Source organism: Oculina patagonica, chromosome 8 (assembly GCF_052425735.1).
Source record: "Oculina patagonica isolate OP01 chromosome 8, crgOcupat, whole genome shotgun sequence".
In the NCBI taxonomy this organism is placed as follows: Eukaryota; Metazoa; Cnidaria; class Anthozoa; order Scleractinia; family Oculinidae; genus Oculina; species Oculina patagonica.
The window spans coordinates 21,285,230-21,305,905 of record NC_135765.1 but is presented as its reverse complement, the minus strand read 5'-3'; the positions used below and the strand labels follow the sequence as shown (position 1 = coordinate 21,305,905).

The 20,676-nt window shown below is 36.1% G+C and overlaps 1 protein-coding gene across 6 annotated transcripts in view; it reads right to left on the bottom strand.

The window, feature by feature from the left end:
• LOC144662701 (rho guanine nucleotide exchange factor 11-like) overlaps positions 1 to 20,676 on the bottom strand; it is an 80,232-nt gene that overhangs the window by 7,726 nt on the left and 51,830 nt on the right. For 5 of the 6 annotated variants that reach the window (XM_078523562.1, XM_078523564.1, XM_078523566.1 and 2 more), the window contains 23 exons: positions 20,120 to 20,140; positions 19,959 to 19,999; positions 17,721 to 17,773; positions 13,504 to 13,563; positions 13,169 to 13,220; positions 12,620 to 12,672; positions 12,326 to 12,419; positions 9,879 to 9,961; positions 9,070 to 9,153; positions 8,540 to 8,581; positions 8,285 to 8,402; positions 8,038 to 8,087; positions 7,588 to 7,638; positions 6,634 to 6,711; positions 5,040 to 5,115; positions 4,551 to 4,663; positions 3,910 to 3,967; positions 3,482 to 3,572; positions 2,652 to 2,698; positions 1,580 to 2,097; positions 685 to 943; positions 345 to 418; positions 186 to 221 (listed from right to left, as the gene is read on the bottom strand). In XM_078523562.1, the coding sequence (XP_078379688.1) occupies positions 186 to 221; positions 345 to 418; positions 685 to 943; positions 1,580 to 2,097; positions 2,652 to 2,698; positions 3,482 to 3,572; positions 3,910 to 3,967; positions 4,551 to 4,663; positions 5,040 to 5,115; positions 6,634 to 6,711; positions 7,588 to 7,638; positions 8,038 to 8,087; positions 8,285 to 8,402; positions 8,540 to 8,581; positions 9,070 to 9,153; positions 9,879 to 9,961; positions 12,326 to 12,419; positions 12,620 to 12,672; positions 13,169 to 13,220; positions 13,504 to 13,563; positions 17,721 to 17,773; positions 19,959 to 19,999; positions 20,120 to 20,140 (2,152 nt within the window). The remainder of the gene's footprint in view (positions 1 to 185; positions 222 to 344; positions 419 to 684; positions 944 to 1,579; positions 2,098 to 2,651; positions 2,699 to 3,481; positions 3,573 to 3,909; positions 3,968 to 4,550; positions 4,664 to 5,039; positions 5,116 to 6,633; positions 6,712 to 7,587; positions 7,639 to 8,037; positions 8,088 to 8,284; positions 8,403 to 8,539; positions 8,582 to 9,069; positions 9,154 to 9,878; positions 9,962 to 12,325; positions 12,420 to 12,619; positions 12,673 to 13,168; positions 13,221 to 13,503; positions 13,564 to 17,720; positions 17,774 to 19,958; positions 20,000 to 20,119; positions 20,141 to 20,676) is intronic. The other variant, XM_078523565.1, reaches the window with a different exon arrangement.

Sequence of the window (20,676 nt, the reverse complement as noted above, 5' to 3'; positions counted from 1 at the left end):
CAAACACATTTAACTTGCACAATTCAACATGTCTTTATGCATAATTATAATTAACCATATCACCAAGTTAGTCGAGATGGCGGTAAATAAGCTTGCAATCGCTGCCTCAGCATGACCACAAGACAGTGGTTTCCGTATGACCCTCCTGCTCAGACCATAAGTTCATAATCACTGCACAAATTTACCTCACTAGTGGAAGCTCCTACTGTCATGTTCGCTCCCTACAAAAAAAGGAAAGTAAATTAACAACCTCAACAATACAAAAGTATGTGTTGTGATGCATCAGTGCTCTAATTTTTTTTTAAACAATCAGCCTTATAAAATGCATATAGCTGGATACTTACCCTTAATTCAGCAACCAGTTTCGATTTTTCATCAAGAATCTTGCGAAGGTCGTTATCTTTTGATCTCAGCAACTCTGCCAAAAAAGAAAGGGAAAAACTTCAACACAAGCAAACCCTCCTAAAAACATACTTAGAACATTTCATTGGTTTCAGAGGAGCTTGGATGATACTTGCCAAATTGCCGTGTAATAAAATATGAATACACAAGAAACAAGAAACTAAATCCAAGATATCGTGCATGGTAAAATAAAACGAATAAACAAAGATAACCCAGAAATAATTTTGCTGGAGTTTTTTTATTTTATTTTCTATTGTTCTGCAAGACTAACTGTAAACATACCAAGCAACATGACTGATGAGCGAGATGAATGTCCACTCATAGAGTCATCTTGTTCATCAGCGGACATGTGTGCATAGCTTCCTCTTATCTTCAGTGTGTCATTAGATGAACTAGAGGATGATTCAGAAGTCATGCTATTCCTGTTCCGCTCTGAAGAAGGAGATCTCTCATCTACACTCTCCTCATTTGTAAGATCGGCCAAGGCTGCCCTGTTGAGAGGTGAGGAGCCTGGGGCTTCACTGTCTTCAGCTGACAGAACCTACAACAGAAAGAAAATTATTTCTCAAATGTCCCACGCATCACGATCAGGTTCCCACTGTTTTCCAGTCCTTTGAAGCTTGTTTTCATTTCTCAATTATTGTTTGCCAATTACAAGAGTACGACAACATAGAAGAAGACTTGTTTGCAAGAGGTAACATAGCATCGAGTATTGGCATCCAGGGGTTTATATCCAACTGCGCCAATGGCTTTGTCACAGTCTTACCAGCTTTATTGTTTGTGAGAACAACAGGCTAGTTATAACTCTGTGGGGAAAAAAACTTACTCATTCACAGAAATATTTAACTCTTCTACCCAAGGATAATTTTCACATGCAGCTTCTTGCATCTTCTAGAAAGTTGTTATGTTCACTTGGTCTCCGAGTTGTCATATATCTAACACTTACCTTCATTTACATAACACACTATACTTCTACACCTAACCATCTTTACTTGTCTGTCATCCACATGCAAACAAAGCTTCACTTATTGTTACAAATAAAACGTTTCAAATAAGACCTGGCAACAATCAACTACACTGGAATAAGGTCTTCAAGTCTTGATCGGTCTCTGTACCTCTGTTAAAATAAGGTAAATGATAACTTGGTTGTAAAGATGTCCGATATTGCTATACTTACTTCAGTTTCTGAGTCACTGGGGGGACTGGATTCAGTTGCAATCTGCAGTTTAACTGGTGATTCATTCTGCACCTCCACCTCTTCTTTGACCTCCTCCTCCTCCTTCTCTGTCACTTCAGTCTCTGTTTCTGGTTCTGATTCAGGTTCAGACTCAGATTCAACTTGTGACTCCTGCTCAACAGAAGGCTCGACAATCTTAGGCACTGGCATTTCCTCCTGTGCCGCTGGTGCCTCGCTCTCTGTTTCTTCATCCTCTTCGTCATCATCATTTTCCTGGTCCTGAGCACGTTCCTCTTCATCATCATCAGCTGCGTCAGACTCATCGTCATCCGCATCAGTTTCTTTTTCTCTGTCCTCCTCATCTGCCTTCATATCCTTTTCACTCTTCTTTTCTTCTTTAACTGGTTCCTCTTCTGTAGACGAACTGTTGACTCTTCTGTTGGGTAATTCAGTTAAGTCACCTACATCCGTGGCTGAGCGAGGGCCACCTACTGATACCGCAAAACGGCGACCACGTTCTGTAAACAACAGTCAAATTGTGCATCTGATCAGCTCACTTGCAATACCACAAATGTGATTTTTGGCATTTTCTCGGTGTTGCGGATGGTGTAATCACCAAATGACGTGAAACGATGGATTCATAAGACAATAAACAAAAACGTAACCACAGTACAATAGCTAACCAGCAATAGTCTCCACAGCACCCAGATATTCCCTAGCAAAGCATGCAAGACCTGAAAGCTCGTCTAGCTGCAGTTTCCAAGTGACCTTTTAAACTTTCTCAGCTCAAAATCAAAATTAAATATACATGGTTCTTACCGACAAAACCACTAACTAAGCAGGTTCTTTAACAAGATTTCAAACTATACAAATCTCAAGTGAAAAAAATTAATGCCACTAAAGCACGTTACCCCAGCAGAGCTAATTTCGATCAAGGACTAGCCTAGGAACATTACGGTTACTAGTTGATAAAATCCAAACAAAAAAAATTGTCACATGTACCACGATAAGAAAATCACAAATTATAATAAAACAACACTTAAATAAATGATTTGAATTTATATTTACTCACCTTTCCCTTTGTAGGCCTCTGCAGTATCTGTTATGTACTTATACCAGCTAAGAAACAAAGAAAGTTGATCAGAACTCATGGAGTATTTCGTATCAACAAGGCTACCAAAATCTGAGAACAATTGAACCATTCCAACACAAAAAATCTAAATCCCTTCCACAAAGCAACAATTTTAAGGTGTGTAAAGAGTAGTTGGCAATGATTTCAGGCATATTATGTCTTTGCCTTAGTGTTTCACCTTTTGAACATACCTTTTGAACATTGACCGACCTCTCTGTGGAATGAGTTGCAGCCTGCACTCAAACGTAGTCCATCCATGACGGATTTCAAGCGGCTACTCAGGCGAAAGCTTTTTAATGACTGTTTTATTCAATTTTTATTCAACCTTTGCGTTTTTTTACATTATCATTGTCCTGTGTGTTTAAGCTTTCTGCGTTGTTTTTTATTATTTTTATTATTTTCTATTTTGAAATGTGCATTGACTCTGAAAAGCCCCGTGGGGACGAGCCAATGAAGTATGTATGTATGTATGTATATTGTATAGTGGTGCAACATCGTTATGTTAATAGCCCTCTTTTGGCAGTCCGATAAGCATTTCTTTTCGGCCAATACAATGTAATGTAACATTTTATTTTTCACATTTGCGCCAATTGCACGTGTTCAGGGCCTGGTTGTTCAGGTGATGGATAATGTTATCCACCTGGCATTGGATAACTCACTATCCTGTGGAAAACGTTACCCATCCTTTGATCAACCAGGACCTGCTTGGCTTAGGTTTGACAGTCACATAACAAAGTCACTCTAAGCTTAAGTGTCAATGGGCTACTTACTTTTTTCGATCTGTGACTGTTGCTGTCACTAATTCATAAATTTGCGGTCCTACTGAAGATGACGTGCTCACAAGAAAGAAAGCTCTCTTGTCTAATGGGTGAAAAGAAAAGAACAATTACAAAATGAAAACAGTCCTCGCATAATTAAGGGTTGTGGTTTGCAAATTATAAAGGAAACCACAGCGGCACATATTTTTGTGTTACAAGACATGACTGAATGACTGAAACGCCACTTACAGTTTTCTTAGCGACAATCTGACACTTACCCACTAGAATTTACAAGTTGAACTGGTTTACATTTCCAAGTAAACTTTGTGAGTTTAAGAAAAATATCTCTTTATATTTAGGCAAGAAGTATATCACTAAATGTGTGATGTGTGTGTGTTATTAACACCTCAAAAACATATACACGATGCCAATAAACCCACCTGTTGCTACATTTCTTGTGAGAACGCTACTCAGTTTGATTATTGGGCTGTGTGTGGTCTAAAAATTGAATAAAGTGATAATAAAGTATCAATCAACTTGTTCCAACGTCAGCACCTACTATGTCCCTACAGTGATGCACGCCACGATTGATTTTTTGCCATATTTTTGATATGTTTTAACAACTTCTTGATGCTTCTGTTTCAAATGGCCAAACAAAATGCAATGGGGGGGGGGGGGGGGTTCAAGAAGTAAGGGAGGAGCTCAAAGTTGTCAGGGAGCAAACATAAAACTTGACAACTCCGCCTCTCACAGTTCGTGCACCTCAATTGACCAGTTCAATCAAAAATCATAATGTCAAAAAGTTATAAAACGCAGCACTGTAACAGACAGCTACACAGGCAACATTTTGAACATTTTCAGGCGATACAACTTTTAAAAAAAAAAAACGTTGCAGGCATGTCAATGATAACAAGTGGTACATGTAGCATTTCTTGAACGAGCGACACAGCAGCTGAAAATGGCTAAAATACAGCATACTATGAATTCCGTTTGCCCAACTGTTCTAAAAAATGACTATTCCAAAGTCAATTTGATCAAACCCACACAACTAAACTTGTATTTGACAATAGAAGGGCATTACCTTGACGTCTTGGTATCCTGCCGAGATCGTTGTACTAAGACACTTCAGAACAAGCTTATCATCCTGCTTTTGAAGTAGGATTAATAAGTCTTCTAACAACAGTACATGGAGATCTGTAGAGAATAAAAACCGGCATATAAGTCATGCTAAACGTCTTTACTACCAAGTCCTAAACTAAGATATGTTTAGATGTACTTATTCGCTAAGTTAAAGATTTCTTTTAAACCTTCATTACCGATCATTTTAACAAAAAATAATCTGCCGAAACTACTTGGCCATGACTTGACTGAAACCTCGAGGTAAACAAGTTGGTTACCTTGTTTGTCACACTCAAGCAGTAACGCCACTAGCTCTTATGTTCTGTATTGTGCTTACGAGTGATTTAGCTACTTTAAAGATGTGCTTCATGTTTCTATAGGGAATTGCAAACACTTTAAACAATAAAGCTCAAATTTTGAAACAGTACTTCTTCATATCCACTTTACTTACCAATAGACTTTGTTCTGCTTATTCTCCACGTGAGTGAACCATCATAAACCAACTTCTTTGTGGTCAGGTCTAAATTCTGAAAAACAAAAGACAGAAATGTTGTAAAACAATATGCAAGAGTTGGTTTTATAAAAGAGCAGCCATGGTATTTCATTACGCTACTTAATTTCTTGCATGCGGCTTATCAAACAGAATTTTAGTACACAATTTACAAATTTGAGAAAGATGAAATCAGAGAAAGTTTGTTTCCCTAGAAATACACACACAACACGGACTTTGTCAAAGTTCTAACTACCTTATTATAGGAATATAACGAAGCATTTTAACAACGCGAACAAAATGTACGCGTAATAAAATTAACGCGAATGGTCGAAAATTTATGTTAAAATGCATTTAATTAACGCGAATTCTCGTGTGGTGAGTGCTTGCATGCAGCTAATCAACGCGAGATTGATGCATAGTAATTTTTATAGCAACCTGCGCTATTTAAAAGACAAAACAACAACGTCCAACAACAGAACTCGAGGTTTAATTCTGATAAACCATACACAACAGAGATATCAAACATGTTTAAACAGACCAAATAGTGAATAATATTCAATGAATGGGTCCAGGGATGAAATACATCCCGTCCTTATGCTTTCCACTGCCTCTGTTATAACCTGCGATCAGGCTCAGATAAGCGTGATTAGCGCCTTCAAATTATATTTTTACTCTCACAAACATGTGTTTGAATTACCCTTTTTGAACGAGTTGATCGGATGGTTTTAAAAATTTGTTTTCTGCAAAGGCTGATTTTGTGTAAGGCTCAGGTCAGACATTTCAAGGTCGTAGTTTTCGTCACTGGCACGATCGTCTGGCGTCTTTGGTGATAGATCACGCTCTTGCCGAATCCCGTCGGAAGCACCGCCAAAACATCTTTTCTTTCACAAACTATTTGTCGAATACACTCCCTTTGTTCATCTTTAAATGTTTTGTTAACAAAACTCTTGAAAGATTTTCTAAAAGCTAGACTGAAGAACTCGCTTTCTACTTCATTCCGCGCTCAACACCCGCCACGATAACAATCATCTACCCGTGATATTTTTGAACCGGAAATTAGACTTGAACTCAATTAGCCAATCGGGATAGAGTTCTAATGTTGCCTTTTGTTTTCTGACCAATCAGAAAAAAAGTCCAGATTCTGGACTTTTTACAGACGACTCGACAAGTAATTGTATCAGGCGTTCATTTTTCCGTTGACTACACCGCCGCGAGACAAATAACGCCTGATCGCAGGTTACCTATGTTAGTCCTGCAGCTTTGACGGAGACGTAGATGTCGTGTAAACATAACTTTGACGGAAATAAAGGTGTCTTAAAATAACAATGCTGGAAAATAGTGTGATTTTAATTAACAATGACATAAATTAAGGTACATGAAATTAACGCGAATTTTTGAAATTCGCGTTAATTACATGTATCGTTATTTTCCTATAATAAGGTAATAACCAATTACTACTTTTTTTCGTTGAAACAGTAATAAGGAAACCAATAATCCACGACGATAGCCTCTGTTGACAAAGAAACTAAAAACTGAAATGCTGTCGACTTACCTTGAACTCTTCCATCATTTTGTTGTTGGTGTTTTCGAGAGGTCTCCTGTCGATTTTTCTTTGAAAATCTGCAAGTCTCTGCGCGAGCAAAGAACATTAGGCAATTATTGCTGCATCACTTGCATTATGTATTAGACTTACATTTTAGTCAAACCACCCAAGAAAATTCTAACCCTCACTGTCTCAGAATTGCTGGTGTCATGTTACCCCATTTCCTTCTTAGACAGATGCCTCTCTTAAGACAGACAGTTGATAGTATGAGCACTGAAGTTGGTTCTATAATAATAATAATAATAATAATAATAATAATAATAATAATAATAATAATAATAATAATAATAATAATAACGGTTTATTGGTAACATTTCTACAGAGTAGCTCTACATTTACCAATTAACTTAACCCTAACCTAACAAATAAAATGATATTTACAATTAAAATTCTATAATTATCATTAAATTACTGTGTACTACTATGCTATATTATACTATATACATTTATGCGTGGTTCTAGCCCCAACAGTGTATCACTACTTTGCCTGTCCTTCATCCAACTTGCCCAACACCTTTGCTTTTGTCTGGGTTTTTGACTGAGTGTGTAAAATGAATGCCCAACTGACATCAAGCTTATCTCTTATTAAATATTGTATCAAGTAACACAAAGAGATAAGGTATGCTATTTCCATCAAGTGACTTCAGAGTTTTGATCCCTGCTCAATAGTCAAGGCCCAGTTCTTCGTAAGATGATTTATGTTAATGTGGGATAGAAAGTTAATGACATCACCGTTCATTTCAACGCACTTTTCATAGCTAATTTTAATTGACAGTTTTAAGTTCAACAATGTTAAAAGTTAAAAATGTTTGACAAAAAGAAAGGAGAATTAACACTAATCCCTGATTATCCTGCTACGGACAACCGGACACACAAATATACTGAGGGTATCACGGCTCTTACTTGTCGATCTTCACAATCCTTAACGCTTTGATTCACAAAAGCTAGTAAATCCTGCAAGACAAGAAGGCACTTTCGTTACTGACCCAACAAGCAACACTAAAAGGAAGTGGCCAACACATCAAATTGGGTATTAGTCTTCAGGTGAAAGTTTATTTACTTTATGTTCTAATTCTCCTAACAAAGGTTCTTGCACAGTTTGCTTACTAAACTTGATGACAAATGTATATTAAGACGATATGGCCTAACTGATTATTTCCATGATTATTATTTCTACTTGACACCTTGTAGTCGTTTATCATTCTTAGATAGGAAAATCGTTACCCGACGTATACCACAAAAGCAAGGATTGTAAAACCTTAGAGCTGTTTTTACATTCTAGGAATAGCGACACTGAAGATGAAGGGTGCCAATTGTCAAACAAGATGATAACAATTACGAACTTTCTCTTACCTTTGTACACTGGATTGCCCTCTCGATATTTTTGCCATCTTGATGAGAGCCTGTATCAACAAAGAGTAAAATTAAGCATTGCAAAAATCCTTATCGCTTTTAATGGTGAAGTACTTTATCATTTTAAAGTACACTTTGTTTTTGTCCATAGTGGGCACAAAAAGAAATTATTGTTTCTTCTAAATACAAAAAAAACATGTCGTCACTGGTATAGACAATGTATTAGGACATGGATTAAGTGACTTACTGGGTGTATTTTTCTGTATTCCTTCCAGGAGCAGCGGATACTTCGTTAGTCTTTGATAACTGGATGAAATGATGTCTTGCAGTCTTAATCTCCGACAAAGAGGATCATTTTCACAGTTCTTTGTAAAAGAAAAAAGTAAAAAAAGGTGCCTTAATATTTCACTGTTAAGCATACTTCGCCTAAGATCACAGACTAATTTAAATGTACAGTATCAAAACCATGCGTCTGTTTATCCAGAGAGAAAAATACACTTACAGCTATAAATTGTTGAAGTTTTGGATCTTTTCTTTGTCGATGCTGAAATAAAAGGAAACAACACAATCATTTATAAATCCAGTTGCCATGTGTGCAGGCATCTTTAATCTGGGGTGCTTTATCAGTGCTGCTTTAAGCAAAAAATACTTCTAGCAGTAAGTGTTGCCTCCAGATGCGAGATTCGTATCATAACAGCATTTACAATTTAAGATAAGTACAAGTGGTGATTTCATTAAATCTCAAAGCCTCTAGATAAATAAAGATTGATGCGACACAACATGTAGACTGTACTTTTACACCCCATTTTGTTTCCAATTTTGCTTTATGTAAACAAGGCTCAATAAGTTTCCAATATGCTTCATTCTGTTACACAGCACATAGGAAATAAAACAACAAACTGCGCAGAAATGTAAATCCTATTTCCCCTTGTCATTTTCTACATGATGTGCAAGAGAACAGAGCATAACTGAAGCCTTCTTACGACTACACGTTGTTAAAATCAATAACCACCTAGCACTTGTTTTACTGACCTTAAGCTGCTCTAATGCAAACTTTTGATGATTACAAAATTCTGCACAGGCATCTTTAGCCATCTCACCAGGTTCTCCGTCAAACTGCACAATAAAACACAAAAGAAACCCCTTACAACGAGCTGTTATCCAGCAAGGCATGGAAATGATGTGATAAAGTACGTATGAAATACCGATAAATCCAAATGAAGAATACATGTACTTTTAACAGAAAATTAGTGTTGCATACTTTTGAAGCACGTCAAGCTGGCAATGGCAAAGAAAACCAGTTAAAGTGGTCCTCTTCACAACAGTGCTTTTTTGTTGGTTTTGTTAACAAACTGGTTTGAGCAATGATAAATGGTTTTCTGCTCATTCAAGTTTTTTTCAAATTCGTTTCTGTAGTTATTTTTATTATAAGAGAATCACTTCTCTGGTAAATGAGAAAATCAATTCCTTGCACTAAGTTGGCCAACACTAAAAGAATGGCGTCACTTGAATGCAGTTATAATGCTATTTGGACCTCATGCTTTCAGCCAGACTAAAGATTAACACTATGTTCTGTACAACCTTTCTGGATAACATTCAGCATTGTCATCACCAGCATCAATGGTTAAATACAGCATCGACATGAAGGAAAATAACTTTTATTTTATAATCAAGCAAACAAATTGGTTCCACTTTAGTTTATGTAGTAACTGCTATGGGTTGGACTTGCAATTGATTTACAAAATTACCAGCCCATTCCATGGAAACAACTAATAAAATATTCCTAACTACTCTTACTGAAAAGATGTTGTTCCTCACTTAGACGATACTGTATAACTTACCCTTTCAAGCATGACGTCTCCTATACAGGTAATAACATCCTCGGATTCTTCTTGTCTCGTCGTCATGCTCTTCATTAGCGAGACTTTGAGAAAGAACAATAGAGATTAGAAATTATCTCAATCCATCAATTTGTACTATCAAGATGTTATTTCAAAGAAAAATATGTTGACAGATGAATGCATTGTCCAAAGAAAAATTCGCAAAGCCTGTAGCCATCCAATAATTAACTCCTGGGCTTTTCTCTTTACTTGAGTATAGATTTAAAACATCCCTGACTTTTTTATATATTCGTTGATGACAAAAAGCACTTGTTTTTCTGGCGTTCTATTGCTACAGGAAGAGTCAATAAAATGCGACACAACTAACCCTATAACTTGAGATAACTCTTTTTACTAATTGCAAAATATCTGTATGTAATGTTAAAGGAGAAGTTCACTCCAGAATTGCCATTAATTTTTTTTACGCCAATAAAAAGTTTATGCAAAGATATGTTATTCACCAAAATTTCAGCTTTTAACGAGCGCTTAAACCCGACGAAATCATTTTCTGAAGTAGCCCAAAACTCGACAACTGAACGCCGCCATCTTGGAGCTGTTAATGTATGCGCGACGTCAAAGAGCTCAGCCTGAAGTTGAGCGGGAAAAATTTTAATTACTTCAAACTACCTGTTTCTTTGTGGTGACTTTTGTTTGTCAAAATGCTTGTTTGTGCAGCTCCATTTTGCTTAAACAGAGCTCCAGAAATACAAAAAGAGGTATTTCCGTATTCGCCGTCTTTCAATATTTAAAGAACAATTGCTCAAAAGCGGACACAAATATTTGTGTGTTCTGGCGTTAAATCGGGGTCCGATCGAGTTCATTATCGAAGTGCAATTTTCTGCAGCTTTTTCAGGTTGATCTATTATTACCTATCCTTCGAGACCCTCGATTTTTCTCGTCGTCTCAGCTCGTTCGACAATCTGTCTCTTGGTCTCCGGGGATGATCATGTTACCAATGTTGCAGTATTGCATACGGTACGTGCATGTTGCAGTCAAGATTTGTGACAAACAGAACATAAACAACCAATAAGTCCATAAACGGCATTGTCGCCAATGTCCTTCGCGGTAATAAACGTCCTCCTCCACTGTTCGCGTCAGTCATGACGACATGAACGCGAACATTGCTGTTTCGTTTTGTTTACAGCATCCATCCTATTTATTTTACGCCGGACGTTTCCTTGAACATTATTAAAAATTACCAAAGTAGCAGACCGTACCAGTTTGTCGTAGCAGTGCTACTGAAAAGAATATATTTACTTGTTTGCTTGACCACAAATAATCGCCGGGACCTCGATCAAACGCCCCAGGGTTTATTTAAAAGTTCGCAGTTTTGACCCGGCGTTTATACGAAGCCGCCGTTTAATCGGGGACCCGCGTTTAATCGAGAAAATACGACGAAGTCAACAACAACAACAGAGAGTTTCTCTGGTTGATTAAAAATCCTCCCTGAAATAAAGTAAAAAAGTGAAATAGCATATTCGTAACATTGGTTGGTTTTGCGTCTGCCCTTTTTTTTGTGGGTATTCTCACTCAGGAGACTGTATCTGTGATTTCCTTCGAAGCAGTCTTCCGTATAGTTTTCGGAACACACAAATATTTATGTCCGCTTTGCCAGGAATTTTTCGTTTTTGCCCATTCTTATAATCCATTCGTGAGAATTTTTTTCTTTTAGATATTGAAAGACGGTGAAAGGTTTTTGGTATCTCTTGGAGCTCTGTTTGAGAAACATGGAGCTGCACAAACAGGCATTTTGACAAACAAAACAAAACAAAACAAGGAGTTTTAAGTATTCAAACTTCAGGCTGAGCTCTTTGACGTCACGCATACATTACTAGCTCCAAGATGGCGGCGTTCAGTTGTCGAATTTTGGGCTACTTTAGAGAAAGATTTCGTAGGGTTTTAGCGCTCGTTGGAAGCTGAAATTTTGGTGAATAACATATTTTTGTATAAACTTTTTATTGGCGTAAAGAAAATAAATGGCCATTCTGGAGTGAACTTCTCCTTTAACAAAGGCATGTGAGGCATTATGGGGGCAATGAGGACTAATGATGACGACGACAATGAAGAATTGAGAAGTTGAAACATGTAGAGACCACATCAACTACATGTATAGCTATAGTCGATAACTTTCATTGCTCATGTCGATGTAGATGGTTCAACATTGACATATACTGCTTGTATGTTTCCAAGTCCAACATTTTGTCGTGTTGCATGCAAACAATCGTTAGCAACTTGTAAGCAACAGTCCTTGTCATAGACTTGTTGCAAAGGTCACATACAGCAAAGTTGTACCATCAACACAGTGTTGATATAATAAAGTTGAGTTGAAGGGGGAATTCATATGAAACATTTTCCAGTTGAAGGATTTCACACCTACAATTACAAACGTGTAGGTTTAGCTCACTTACCATGAATTTTAACTAGCGCATCCAAGTTGGGAAATAGTTGATTGATATATTGTTTGGACATAACATTCATTTTCATCATTGGTCTGTAGAACACCTGAAATAAATATGAAACAATAACATCATAATCTTTTCTAAGGCACATCATTATAAGGTAAGACAACATAGCCAACTCCATTTTAAATGATGTGAATAAAGTGGACACCTCCCTAAAGCGGATATAGAGTAGGCTCCTGCTGTACTAAAAAATGTTTTTTTTTCTTAAAAACTGCTGTAATGTTGTGACAGAACTCTCACCTTGTTTAACACTTTTAAATTTCTAACATGTGTTCTTTCAGTATGGATAAGCTCTGAAAAAGAAAAAAAAAGCCACATAATTAAATTACTACAGACAACAACATCTAGAGCCAAATGCTGAGTGAAACGTAGAAACACATCAGTTTTTAAAAAACAACATTTTTTCACAAACAACCTCAAAACTTATTAGAAGGTTTGATCATTTGCAAAGTAAAAAAAAAAACACTTTTAGTACCCAACGCAAAACTATCAATTGTCTTTCCTGATTGCTGTACATGTACTATCAATTGTGCCTAAATGTTTTGATACAGTATATGTATGACTTATGTAACCTGCCAACAGATTTCAGAACTGTTTGCATGACAAAGGATCTTTTTCACACAAAGTATGAATGGGAATTTCAGAATTTCGATATGACTGAACTGCTTAGCTATCAGTACAATTATTTCAGTGTGGCCATGTTGTGAAATGACAACATCAAGGTCAATACACTGATGCTGATGGATGGATGTATAATGTTGAGCCAAGAAGTTAGGTGTTGGTCATTACCGTGAATGAATTCTTGTCGTTTTATTTCTTTACCCTTTAGCCTTTTTAGAAGCTGCAACACAAAAAAAAAATTGTCAGAATAGAGTTTCTAAAAGCATTACTTGCATCATAGTCCTTTTTCTGTCAAATGTTTGCAAAGTCCAATTTGGAATTTTACGCCACACATTTATTTATTAAACAAAGATCATTATCAGGAAGACTAATAATTTGCTGTGATGAAGTTATCTAAGTTTTGTTTCATTTCTATAGAAGAATGTACTACTGATATAATTGACGACTGCAAAGCAATAGCTAACAACAGCAGCTATCTAAAAGCAAAGCTTTCACTAAGTTACCTTTTTATCTACAACTTGTTGCCAAGGCGGTGGTTGAGCATCTACCTCCATGTCTGAGTCCTAACAAATATAACAAGTGACAGGATTGAATCAAATGGAAATGTAGCAATAGGCGGAAATTCTTGAGACTTTCCTGTCTTCAAATTTCTATTGCAGCTAGCCAAATAAAACCTGGTTAATACTCTTAGCTGTAGATAATCATAATTTTTACATCTGTAATACACCCACTTAAATTCATCCTGGTTTTTCATTTTTTGTTCCAGCCCACATTTACTATAATGTAACTTAAACCTCTAACAAGAAAAAAACAAGGTGCTAATGTGCACTTAAACTCACAATCTAATATTCTTTAGACCTCACATTACTTTTCAAGAAATGAATATTTTTAATGCCTCATTTCCGTAAGTTTACAAACAGTTATACAGTAAACACCCGCATATAAGAACAAATGGATTAAGAACACCAGGCTGAAATTTGGCCAATAAAGCCCCATTTTTCCGACTTTTTTGCTTGTTTACAAGCAAAAGTAGGAGAATAGCAGTTATGTGGGGCAAAATTTGGAACCACATTCTTGTTAGCTCTCAAGGGACTTTTTTAATTTCTTAAGGGACTGTTTCAATTTCTCAAGGGATTACTTTCCGCTGTGGGTGATCACTTGCGATCTCATGGAAAAAACGTGACTTGTCACATTTGCAAACGTTATATAACATTTAAAAGTGACATGTCAGCTTTCTTATCTCAACGCACGTCGTGTGTATGAAAGGCGATCTATAAAAAGCGTCGCACAAACAATGGATTGCGTAACTAACGCTAAAACACGAATAAATAATCACTAGCACTTACATCGTTTAAAAATTACAAACGTCAAAAATAAACCATACCAAAAAACTCGCTCTTTTCAAAGATATTATTGAAGTTAAAACAAATGCAAGAGATGGGGGCTTCTTTTAGCTTAGGAGCGGTTAAAAATTAGGCCAAATTTGGTCGCTACAAGCGCCATTCTATTTCGTCATCAGCCTAGTTCGTTAGGGACGTGACCTTGCGTTGACAGCAATGTTGCATGAATCGGCTTTACAACATGCGATCGTATCTATGCAGTTCGAGTGGAATTTCAGTCAAAGACAGCAAAATTCTTTCGTATTTCATCTTCAAATTTAATTCGAAAGCATTCACTGTATATATGGATTTTGTTTAATCCTTCTTAAGCCCACGAAGAAGCTGTCTTGATATCTGACCCTCGCAGAGCCTAGACAAAACGCAGCTTGAGTGTATCGATTTGTTTACGCCGCAATTATATGCGCAATGTTTTCTCCGACAGTAGTCGGAAATATCCGTATTTTTTCGTGCTTTTTCGTGGAGCAATCGTAACGATACGGCCTTGAACACATTGAACAGCGGTCTACCTATAACAATTCAAATATGGCGTCGCAAAAACAAAGCGTCGAATGCATATTTTGCTGTTTCATTTGCTAATTTCGCTGCCGTAATCGACGGCCTCAAAAGGTCCTTGCAATTTTAAGTATAGAATTGTCAGATCTCGGTGAAATTTGCACTGTTTATTTGCGTAATGTTGAGGAATATGTGTATAAATACCCGGCGCGGACGAGCCATTTTTGACAAAATTATATGGCTGCATTTCCTCCGCGAAGATAGGAAATTGTTAAACTAAACTGCAAAGCAACTGTAATGATAAGTTTGAAGAACAATGCACAGGATAAACCTTTATGCAAAAAAGTCGGTATCTCGAAGAGACTTTGATTATAAGAACAAGATCAGCCTGAAAAATTCAGCATGTTCTTACAAAATGGAAAATGGCAATCACGACTCTATCAGCTGTCAAGTGGTCATATTTTTGTATTGAGTACTGTACTGATGTTTACAGTATTTATTATGATCATTAAAATCAAAGAATATTTATTAATTTATGCTAATTTTACATCTAGGGGCATTTTTGGGTAGTATTACTATTATAGAAATTTAAGAGCATTTTAAGAACACTTTGAGGCTGATTTGTCACTAAGTACCCATTAAATAAGAACCCGAGCAGCCTGACCTCTAAAAACATGTGTTCTTATAATGCGGGTGTTTACTGTACGTCATTACAATAATTGCACAATATACATTTTTACAAGCCTTTCAGTTTTTGTCCAGGGCAAGTCATTATTCAAATGATGAGTAAAAATGTTCAGCGATACTATACACTAAAACGCCTCAAAAGAGATATATATCCAATGATTTTCTTTCACAAAATCCTGACTTGAAACTGTGTTTGTTACTTTCATGCAGTCAGAACAAAATATAAGAGGTCTACAGAAAAACTATTTAACCAGCATGCAAAGAAAGTCCTTTCCAGTAGCCCCATGCCCAGGCTAGTGGATTTTCCTGTCATGCTACTGAATTGTATTCATCACTTAATTTCCTGATGGACAAGTAACATTTTTGGACTTTTTACTTGGCAAAGGAAGTAAGGCCACTGAGAAAAGGCTTGGCTAGCACATAGTGGTTCCAACTTGCCGCCACAGGGCAAGCGGAAAAATATATAATTTTCTTTGCTTTCTGTTAACTGGTCTGCTAGAGTTCCAAATCCCATAAGAGATATTTGTAATGATTTGGTACATTATTTGTACCCTACTGGGTGCAGTTAGGTAATACCGAGTCTTGGATAATTATTACACATTACTTTAAAGAGAGGATATAAAACTTCCTTGGGAGCGTAAGAAATGGTGTATATATGTTGTAGTTGAAAATGAATTTCTGGTCAAAAGTTCGATTTGCATTTTTTTTTGTATAAAGGTTATGATAATAAATCAGGAACAGGGGAAAACACAAATCAAACTAGTTTAAAGGAGCTACGTCACAGGGACTTCGGAGATTTTTGGTCTAAACTGTCCTGAAATTAGTGGTAGGCAACTTAACCCATGAAAAACATTATCTTTGAACATCTAAAGAGAAATAGAACCTTAATTTGTGGACAGAAATCAAGCTACGGCTATAAATATTGAAATTTTTGAAGTTGGAATTCATTTCCATCCTAGCCATCTGCTGCCAAAGACGTTTGATAACAGTTTCTGATCAGTGCTATAATACAGTCAACTCTCTCTAAACGGACACCTCTATAAGACGGACACCTCCATAAGACAGACACCTGGTGATGGTCCCTGCCGCTTTTCAGTCATTTTACTGTAACCAAACTCCCTATAAGACGGACACCTCTCCAGGACGGATAACGGACACTTTGAAATCATCAACGGACACTTAAGAAGTGTTTTTTATCATGTTTTATTATATGGCTACAATAGTACGCGCGCTCTGATTGGCTTCTGAGCGGGCATTATTTTCTTGTAATGACCGGGCATTATGAAAATTTTTCTCGGCTCGACGGTTTTTGAGTTGTGAGTAAAAGCTACTAGCGAGGGGGCACAAACAACAAAAACTGCCGACAAAATATAACTATCTTTTCAATAACTGAAAGAAAAATATAAGCATACCCGCGATACTTCTTTCGTATGAGCGACGAAAAGAGCCACAGAGAGCGAGAGCGAGTTTTACCTCCAGTGTTTTTTCCCTTGATTATACTCTTTTTTGAATAGTGCTTAAAGGCCATATAATAAATAACTTATTAACCTCGTCCGTTCGGTCATTACAGGGGAATCTCAGACCTCGACCTTGATGTATTGACCTCGCTGTCGCTCGGTCAATACATCAAGACCTCGGTCTGAGATTCCCTGTAATGACCTCACTCTCAGTTTATAAGTAGTATTTATTAGTGAAAATACTTCCAAACTTCATATCGCTAAAGGAAAGTTAGTCAGTGCCCTAAGGATATAGCGTATAGCAAGCTTACTAACCAAAACAATGAAACTTCTCTGCTGTTCAAAAATCTATTAAATCCGTGACATAGCCCCTTTAAGATCATTTTGACCTGAAATTCATTTTAAACTACAACATATACATATGGAAGTGAGTGCTTCTGCCCCCTATCAACGTTCCCTGACCAGTTGCTATGAGGTGGTGTCTGTTCAATATATTGTATAGTGTGCATTGTATAGTTTTTTTTTTTTTTTTTTGTATTTTAATATTTTTATTTCATATTCAATTCTTACAAAGTTACAAAGTTACAAAAACAAAGACTACGGATACGAGAAATCTCTTACAATAAGGCTTGCATTGTATAGTTGCTTACAGAGTAAAAAGAAATGGAATGAATCACAACTCACCGGTTCTTCTTCTGGTGGATGAAAAGAAGGAGATCGTGAGCGTGCACGTCTCCCTGGGAGTAAATAAGAAATGTTAGAGGTGACAGCACAAACACAGAGTGATGGACAGGTATTAAGTGTTAACCCACCAGTTTAAGTTAAATTTAATGCAAACATCAAATTTAGAATCATTGACTTGTTTTTAAACAGAAACAGTTATACTTTTTATTAAAATTATTTATTGATACAATGAAGCTGGAAGCCCATAAATTAACTTGACAACAAACTGAAATGTTTAATTCACTTTAATTTAAACCTTAAAGTAGTTTAATTTCCTTACTTTGTAAATAATGATCACCAAACGTGCCTTACAAATTGATAATAAAATTCCAGTGGTAGCCGTAACATTTTCCGTGGCCAAACAAAATAGATTTTTACTTATTCCATTCAAACATGCAGGGTATTATTCATTAACAAAACGTTGTTTACAGAAACATCACAATTCTTCAAACAGAACTCGAATTAACTTTACAAATGCCTTTCTTTTACAAACTCGCATCTATTTCAATCAATTCTCCTGGCTTAAAATAGGTACCTTTTGATATCAAAACTTACCTTGAAATTTACATGTGCTCGCATTTTAAAGTATCACAGTGCATTATTCGGAATTATAACCCCAGTGCTGCTAAGAAATGCTGTAATCATGTCAACAATTTTATATGTATGGGGTGCAGTGAATGAATGGATATGTAATGGCTGGCATGATGAAATGATCATCTGTGACTTTGTGTTAGTCAGTAACTGCATACAGCAGTCAGCTTTGCCAGAATAAAAGAATCTACCTAACAGCAACAAGCTCTACCACGATGTTGCTCAGCTGGAAAACAAGCTTTACAGTAACATACTAGTCTAGTGTCTTATTTATAATTTATCTAAAAGACGGTTTGCAATATCTAAAGAAACATAACCAAATAAACCTTAATATTATAATTTAATTGCCATAGCCAATATGGTTTCCAACAAGGTTTTAGAATATTTTTTGTTGACTATATTACAGGGATCATACTCCAACAATTCAGCAACTTTTCACAGATTCTCAGACCTAAATCAGGTCTCAGCAGCCTATTGATTTCTATTCAGCTAAGTAAAACTTTGAAATTTCACATTTAGCCCAGCTTTACCACTTTAAGAAAGTTTTGGTAAAACGAATGTGCCAACACATTATAAAATCTCATCACATAACACAACTCTTCAAGCATTAAATCATGCAATGTTAAAGTACAAATTGTTCATTTTTGGGTCATTGAACTCTAATTGGCAAAGGTTTTTAGATGTTATAACCTGGCTGTGAGTGTCATACACGTATGTTTATGACTGCATTTAATGGATTGTTACTGAAGTTAGCAGTTACATTAATTAACATGTACTGTCATTAATTAAAAGCAATAATAATGATTTAGTTAGCAGCAGCCTTTCATTTAGGTTTAAATGAATGGTTAGGTTTGTGCAGCACAAAATAATATCAAATATTGCAGTTATTACTGTCATCACAAAATGGAGCATGCTTGCATGAATGATTTTATGGAAATTTATGAACAGGAAATGAACGACAAATGAGTAGAACAAGATATACAATTACTAAAGAGAGAAAAAACAGCATTTTACACCACTAATCAAGAGTGACTATCAATAATTTATAATTTAAATGCAAACACATTCAACTCCTTCTGAACCAGACTCGGCCATCATATGATTTCATTTTGTGCATTTAGTTTGCATTGTAATTGGAGTAACAATTAAAAGGGAAGTGTCATGACCTAAAAATACATGCGAGTATTAATCTAATCTCATGGTTTTTCTCTGTTGCCAGTATTTTATCCTTGCATTGTTGTTTTCCTGTAGTGACTTTTTACTTCACATCTGTTTAATATTTCTCCATTCCCATAGTCCAGTTAAGTTGAGTGAGTAATTAAGAATGTATCCTTCAGATATGTTATTCCTTGAAATATTTTCCTGTTCTTTGCTTGATATTAGTTTCTACGAATAGGGTCACATATCTTTCTCTGTTTATCATCGCTGCCTATGCAAATTAACACCACTCTGAATAGGGCAAAACAAAACTTTAAAAGGTCTACCTTAACTTTTGCATGTTAAAAATGAAACACACATGTATATGTCTGTAATCATTGGTCATGACACTATCCCTACACATAACAAGACTTTTACACATAAACAAACAAACTAAAAACAACAACTTACCACCTTCGGAGAGTGTATCCATTGTAGGAGACTCCACACCTCTGAAGAACAAAACAAAATGCAAGATAAGTAAAGGCTTTAGTTAGTTTTATCAATGATAACGGATTTAAGAACGAAACATCATTCACCATGCACAAAGTAATGTTAGGAAGAGCACTTACCGGTAATGAAGGCTATCTCCACTGATGAAATGAACAAAAACACAAAAAGAAAAAAATTAAAATTTTACACAAACTGTACTAACCACAATTTAACCTGAATTACGTATTGTTCTTGAAGTTTTGTTAATAACTATAACATAATTTTAACATTAACACAACTTTGGGTTATATATTGGCTTACTGTTTACCTCCTTTCTCTTTCTCTTTTTTCGCTTTTTAAGTATTGTGCACCGTTATTTTGAGATTTCCTTCTTTTCAAAGATAATTATTTCTTACCAACCATTTCCAATAAAATTTCACGTTACGGCAAATCTCCTTTGAGAGCAAACATTTTACAGGAAAATTAAGGCAACATTTTTTAACACTGACAGTCCCTTAACATGTACAGTCACATGCAGCTCATCCTCTAACAATACCTTTTCTTTTTTAAAAACAAAGATCAGACACAGAGCTTTTCATTCCATGATAATGACCTTGCATTAATGAAGCTGGCACGGAAAATGCATCAAGAAAAAATTGGCAACTTTTTTCAAGTTTGTTATTCGTAATCCTTCTAA